This window comes from Charadrius vociferus, unplaced genomic scaffold (genome assembly GCF_000708025.1).
Source record: "Charadrius vociferus isolate BGI_N301 unplaced genomic scaffold, ASM70802v2 scaffold183, whole genome shotgun sequence".
NCBI classification, from domain to species: domain Eukaryota; kingdom Metazoa; phylum Chordata; class Aves; order Charadriiformes; family Charadriidae; genus Charadrius; species Charadrius vociferus.
In genome coordinates, this window is record NW_009648250.1 from 7,126,180 (window position 1) to 7,133,826 (window position 7,647).

Consider the following 7,647-nt stretch of genomic DNA (forward strand, 5'->3'; position numbering starts at 1 on the left):
GCAGTAACGATGTAATAAGAACTGACTTCAGTAGCTGCTGTCCAGCAACTTCCTTGAGATCGACATCTTCAACCTGCAGACCATGGGCATGAACTGCATCAGGTACACCAGCCTCAGCAGCTGGCGTCCAGCACCGCACACCATCTCATGTGACCTGAGAGACTGTTCTCACAGATGGAGCCTACAATCATGGACTAAGTGAGTTTAATGGACATTTTAAGTGAGTTCAATGGACACGTTGGAGGTATGGCCCACAGACTATGGGAACTGTAAGATCTGGGCATGACACAGATGGTATGGAATAAGGGGTGGATAATGTCCTGGTTCCGGCAGGGATGGGGTTAATCTCCCCAGGAGCCGGCAGGGGGCAGGTATTCCATACCACGTGACCCATGCCCGGGCTATAAGAGGAGCTAGCCGGGGCGAGGAGAGAAGTCGCCACTTGGGGGTGGGCTGCGGCGGTGCGGTTGGGAGGACTGAATTCAAGATTGTAGACTCTGCCACTAGCAGGGTGGATCCAACGTGCCGTTAGCCGACATTTTATGGTCTCAAATGGCACATCTAGGTCAATCACAGTGTCTATTTGACATTCTTTATCCAGGGCTTCTGCCTGAGCAACTGTTCTGGGGAAACCTGTTTAAGGGAAACAACTCCATAAAAATCAGAGTTATAGCAAGAATTACTTGGATTCGGGCATTACAGAAACTAAATGTCAGACAGAAAAAAAAAAAACAACATAGTCATACTGTAAAGGTTGAAAAGACATCAGATTTTCTAAGTATTTTTCAGTGCAACAATGGCACTTTGACTTGTTAAACACCTCCCAGTTTCCATTTCCTCATTTCAGTTAATCATGTTCCCAAAAGTGTAACAAATAAATGGAAAGAGACTCCATACTCGTATGTACTACATACCACTATATTGAAAAAAGCATTGTTTGCACGTTATGAACAATAAAAACTACGGGCAGCTCACTCACAGGTCTGAAACAGCCTAGAAACATTTGTGACAACTCCTACTTCCACAGCTATGTAAGTCTGGCTTATGGAGGTGACCGCTGCAAACTTAGTTTATTCAGTTGCAGTAAGCCAAATATATCTACCAGAGGCCATCCAGGATTAATTTTACATAATACAATAGCTCTTGAAAGAGTTCTGGAAAGTCTCGTGTATCAAACTCTCCTGGGGGATGATGACGGTGAGAACACTCAGGCTGAACAGGAATCTGTCTCTTCACTGAAAAGACACTGCATTTTGCCCCATGAACTCTATGGGTCTGGTAATGTGCCTTCAACTGTACGTTATTACTAGAGAAATCCAGTGGGACTTAAAAAGAAGGTGGGAGGAGGGGGGAAACAGAGAACAAGAAAACCAAGGTCTCAACAAAGAATTTAAAATGAAAAATTGACCACAAGAACTTCAGCGGTCAAGGCTACAGCAGAACATGCTATTGCACCACAGATTCACTAGAATAATACCTCTAACCACAAAGCTTTTACACAGTCTCATGTTCTTCAGAAGCTTGTAATTTTCAGCATACAAGTAAACTTCTCCATAAAGGCAAGTTCTGATAGGTACAGACTTATGAAACTCTTCTTTGCATAACATTAGTTAATGGGTCAGTTGTCAGAGTAAGGAACCAGCTATGAACTAGCCTTACAACAGACAAAAAAAAAATAAAAATCATGGTCTTAAGGCTATTGTTCCTCATTTAACACATCCCAAAAGGAAAGAGTTGATTTTCTCAGACCATGCTCTTGCTTGTACATTAAGTCTGGTGCACCCGGTTTGCATCACAGTGATCAACTGCCCTCATCCTATTTCTCTCACATTCACATTGTCTCACGGAAGCGCTTCTAAATGTTAACAGCAGAGCGAGAGCCAGGGCTCCAGCACTGCTGTTCTTTCTTACTATTGACAAGCTAGTCAGCCACCACACATCTTAAGTTATGCAGCTGGAAAACGAGTTTGCTTTGGGGTCTGTTAATGAGAAACTTCCTCAACAAACTAAAGTGCCTTTACAAAAGCATTTCATTGAAACTAAACCAGTGTTTGCTGCATACAGTGTTCCCTCGATACAGAAAAAATAATCTACACGATGTGATGAATTACGAAGAATTCAAGAACAGAGAAAAGTGCCCTAATTACACAGCACTTAAGTCTAAGACGATCATACCGGCTCTGCTACATCTGCTATGACTCTAGAGCCACCAACCTATCTAAGGCAGTGGAAATGGGTATTGGGCTAAGTAAGCACACAAGCAGCTCAGCAACTCTGTTGAGTTTGACCTGTCTGATCTCAGCTGTTTGTTCTGAGTTGCAGTTACCAAACTAAAGAATTTCTGGTTAACATATTTCAACAGAACGGTATTGTTCCTGCAGAGCCAATTATGCCAGAGCTATCCCTAGTGTAATTCACTGAGTCTTATTACAAAAGCTGATGCAGACAAAATTTCTGCTCCAAAAGTTTAAAGAAGGCAGGTCATTAACATGCAGCAGAAATTGATTTATTCTGTTACAGTCTCTACAACATCCTCCTATTAAGAGTTGCCAGCATGCTCAGCTACACTGCTACACATCCACAAGGCTGGAACTGTGTGTACACAGCACCCAGAACTACAGAAAAAACACATCTGCAGCCTTTATTAATTAGCTTTTTTTGTGCTGTTCACCATGGGAATTAAGCCTTTGTCCTCACTAAGGAGGAACATAACTGTGACTAAAGCCACCAGAACAGATCGCTGTACTAGAAACAATTATAATAAAGCACTAAAGCACAGAGAGCCCTGTGGATTTTTCACTCCCTCTAACTAAAAAGCCACACCAACAACTTTTTAATTTTATCTGCTGAGACAGGTTGCGACTAGAATCCGAAAACACACACATCCAGCCTAGACGCTATCTTTGTGCTGCGCGTCCAACTGCACTCCCATGGGCTGGGTTAACAAGAGCCATTCGGTCCATGAAGATAGTGGCAAATGCATTTTTTTCTCTACCATCAATGCTGAAGCAACAAGCTTACCCCTGCAGAGCTGCAGAACAATTCACTCTAGAGAACAGAACCAAAAAGCAAATGAAACAGACCTTTTAAAGCACTTAAGCAGTGTTTTTGTTAGTGATTTATTACACACCGCATTGCTGCGGTACTCCTTTTCCATACTTACCTTGTTGCTGTATCACATACCTACCTTCCTATTTAAATAATTCCTCAGGCCCATTCTTCTGAAGTGTTCCATTCCCCAAGGAATTTAACATGAAAAAGCTTTAAAAAACCTAACTTCTCAATGCATATTTTAAAGAGGAAATAAAGCGTAAGGGTTATCAGAATTGCCGGTTTTGAAATTTTACTAGAGTGCCGAACTACCCTTTTCAACATGAATTAAACATCCCTGTAATGCTCTGAAGGCAGGAAAGCATTCAAAGCTTTCCAGTGCTGATTTTCTCTCCATATATAGTGATATCCAATACGTTAACTTACCATCCAATAGCCAGTTGTACCGATCCAGACCTCTTAGCTCACTCAGCATCAGTCGTGTCATGATGTCATCTGGAATAAGCCGCCCTTGATCAATGTAGGACTTGGCAAGGATTCCAACTTCTGCGAAAGTAATAGAGGTCGCATTACACTATCTGTGACCTCCAGTGAGCACAAAAAAAAAAAAAAGCCCACAAGCCTGCAAAAAAATTGTTTTGAGCAGGGTGGTGCAGAACAGTGAAGCAGTAAACAAGACAGACGGTATGCCTGCTGAAATTCAAAAACAGGTGATCAGTTAGGATCTGATCATGCAAATATGCATCAGTTTAATTTGATTGGTCTGTAGCTCCACAGATGGTAACGGAGCGTTCAGCACACCTCTATCCCCACACTGTCCAAATAATTTTACTGGTAAGTGTTTGAAATATTAGGCTCCAAAAACTAAAATCAGGAGAGGCCATTAGGTAACAGAGTCTTTGAAATAAGAAGAAATATAAAGGATACATGTTCATTGAGAGATCAGCCCTCAGATTTCCTGTCAGGGAAGTTATCTTCTCAGTTTAGTGGCCAGTTATTAATTTAGGACTGCACTACGAAGAGAAACGCCTTTGGTATTTGAAGGAGCAGTATGCAGTGGGATGGTATTTGAAGGAACAGTAAGCAGTGGGACACGCTTGCCAGATATGTATTTTTATGATTACTAAAGTTACAAGAGGATGTTTATAGATGTTGTAAACTATTTATGGGAGCGGGCAGACACTAGTATTTTCCCATGGAACTGACTAACCTTTAATACCCGTCGCTCAGCCTACTCGCTCACTAAAATGCCATCCACGCATCACAGTTCCGGACATCAGACCACGCTCCTACATGACATGCAGTAGCGCACTGCAGCTCACCCAAACCATGGGTCTGGCCAGGAAGAAATTAATTTGCCTGGGTTGTGTCCTAGGCACAAAGTGTCTGTGGCTTTCATTTATAAAGCAATTAGCCAATTATGTAAGTCACCCAGAATAGCAGCTAGATTGTTTTTACTGTGGATCTGCACAAGCCTTTACTTGCAGCTAATTCAGATCTAGTTACAGTAAACTAAACAGAAGATAAAATGGGATGGACTGACATACCAACACAAGATATAACCACTTTCAGCAGAAAGCAATGAAGAATGCCAATCCTATCACTTGATGCAGAATGGAAACATGCAATACTACAGAGGCCTTTTGTCAGAGAAGGCAACTGAAAAGCAATAGAGGCCCTCAAGTAATACAAACAGTAGCTTTGGTGCTGGGGGAAAAAAAAAAGTAATAAAGGGACAATTTTCCCTTATTGAGTGTTCACACCTATAGTCAGGCTTTGAAAAGTTTGAAGATCATTTAGAAAAAGGCACTACGCACCTTGGTCAGACTTTTTATAATCCTCACAATGTGGAAAAGAGTCAGACTCTGGTGCTTCTGTCCTCCCACACATCACAAGCTGGGAAGGTGACAGTCTGTCTGGGTACAAAGTGTCTATTCTTTTCACTACGTCCCTTCTTCGAGGTCAGTAAGTCATACCTCTTTTATTATTCTAGTGCACTTTGAACTACATACCCTGCAAAAGCAGGCTGGGAGGAGGAATAAATTACACGTAGATAGTTTAATGTGCACTTGATGCTTGGATCTGCTACTGATTTATGTGGCAGCATTACACTAGCCACAACGATCTAAGAATATGCGCAAGGTAAGACTGATAGAGAATGGTACTAATGTACTTTGGAAAGACAGATGAGCTTTTGGACCCAGAGAGGTTTAGAGTATGGCAAGCTGTAAGGCACACAGGTCCTATCATTAGACCAACAGAGCTGGAAACATGCTGCCTCTCCCAACAAACTTCAGGTCGTTCAGAAAGACATTATTACAGAGGAAGAAAACAGGCACAACTGTACCCAAATAGTTAGGATGAAAAGTTTGTATACTAGACCACAGCTTCTTTTTTTTTTTTTTTTTTCTTCTATTTTTTCAGCTTGGGAGTGAAACCACTACAGCCATGGCAATCTTTGGAACTCAAAGCAACACAGGTTTCTTTCCTGTCTGGGTGATAACCTGTATCCGTGTTTCAAAGTTCTGCAAAAGACTAGCATATTCCAACCACATTACAGCAAACAAGCTCTATCCATATTCAGCCAAGAGGTTGCTTAGCACTAGAGAGAGGTGGTCACAGACTCCCCACTCTCCAAAGTAGCAGAACACGGTAATAACTGCAAATTACTAAGGACGCTCGCATGTTCAACAAAGTCCATATTCACAAGACAGCAAATGCCAAAAATGGCACCATATCACTATAGTTAATTACATTTAATTTTCCAAGTGTTTTAACTGCCAACTTAGCCTAACAGAATTCCCAGAAAACTGGGAATTGCAGGAGTCTTCTATTATAATTAAAACTCATAAACTCTTTGCTTCGACTAAACTTGTCAAAGCTCTCTGGGTTCCCTCTCAGTCCCTCTCCCTCCTTCAGTGTACTAATTACTCCTGCTACCTTAGTATTCATCTCAATCCTTTGAAGACCATTTCTGCAACCAGTGACTTACTTTGAATAAAATTACAAGAGCTTCATCTGGGTTAATCAGTGAATGAAAAACGCTACAGTACATTCCTATAAGCCCTACGCTAGCTAATTCAGAGCAAACTTCATCATCTCTTACACCCTCCACTGGCTTCTCTCCTCACATCCAGGGTTTTAAAGTGTCTGCTACACTTTCATTTCACATTTTGGTTGTCCTTCACATTCTTTCACCTGTGCAACCCACCTAGAACACTTTTGCGAATCACTTTTCTTTCCACTGATTCATGGCTCCCTCCTCCAATCAAGCAATGGGGTATTTCCACCTGCAATTTCCTCTTCTCACACAGCCTTCAGCTTGATTGTGGTGCTCTTTGATCTTGCCTCCAACACATATTGAAAGAGCACAAACCCTAAAGTGTTTTGTAAATAACATATTTGCTTCATCTTCTGGAATGCCGTCCCTTACCACTAGGCCTTAGTTACTTCAAAGGTCCTAACAACAACAATGTTGGTTTTGTGACCCTCTGTACATAAAAACTTACGCTTACACAACCAAACAGACAGAAAAAAGCATGAATGTGATCAGATATGCCTGCAGAGGTGGTGCTCCTAGCAAATGTTTAACTTGTAGATATCAACTCTACTAAAGTCAGTCAACTAAGCCAAAGTCATTGTTTTTAAAGAGCAAACAGAGTTTGTGTGAAAAGAGATGTGGAAATCACACCACAATTGATTTCATAATATAGATAATTTTTCCCCTTCAAACATGCTTATAAGCTTCCAAAGCCAAGCCTGCCAGTTACCTGCCCATAATATTGCAGTGATACTTACACGTAAATGTAATCCTCAGCAGTTTCAAAGTGCTGGAAATAAGAATACTCTCACTTCATCACATGCAACCTGAAATGGGTCTTAAAAGGTTTTCGACCCCACAGTGAAGAAAAGCAGATGTGGTAGTCAGGAGGGGACCTTTCGTCATCGCAAAATCCAGCAGAGAGAGGGGTTGTGGCATCTCAATAGAGCCAGAGGTCAAGCCAGGACTATATTCTAAGTATAATTCACATCATTACCTAATACAAGCAACTCCATGCGCAAACACAGACCATGCTGCAACCTAAGCGCGACACGAACTTGTTGCAAGACAATAACAATTTAAAAAGCACAATAAGCATTTTGAAAAATTTGCCCATTGCCTTCAGAAGGCACCACTACAGTTAGGCCTGTCAGCTCAGGACAAGGCCTTCTAATTTTGGAAAAGCCGGCAATTCCCGGTGCCTCTACTTCTAGCCATCTAAAGAGCTCCAAAGAAGCCTGACCGCCCAGAAATCCTCCTCTTGCCCCGTCTGTTAAAAACACAAGTAATATTCCCTTTCGAGATGTTCCAGCTGGAAGACTATCAGAAACACCTATTAAAAACAAAGCAAAACAATACCCCCCCCCCCCCCCCGCCAAAATGCTTTCGAAAAGCACAAAGACCAGGGCACAATTTGGCGATATGAAACCCAGAGAAAATGGAGATAAAGCCCCCCGGTACGCCCCACTGGCGCTTAGCGATGAGGATGCCGAGCGACGGCGTTTTGGGGGGGGACCCTCGGCTGAAGTCTTGGGGCCCACTTCGGTGGCTTCTGG

General features: G+C 42.1%; 1 protein-coding gene across 1 annotated transcript in view; it reads right to left on the reverse strand.

The window, feature by feature from the left end:
* Nucleotides 1-7,647, reverse strand: part of AK3 (adenylate kinase 3) — a 26,329-nt gene that overhangs the window by 13,784 nt on the left and 4,898 nt on the right. Inside the window, exons 2-3 of the mRNA XM_009884280.1 lie at nt 3,478-3,597; nt 461-633 (exon numbers count right to left, since the gene is read on the reverse strand). Of these exons, the coding sequence (XP_009882582.1) occupies nt 461-633; nt 3,478-3,538 (234 nt within the window). The 5' untranslated portion in view covers nt 3,539-3,597. The remainder of the gene's footprint in view (nt 1-460; nt 634-3,477; nt 3,598-7,647) is intronic.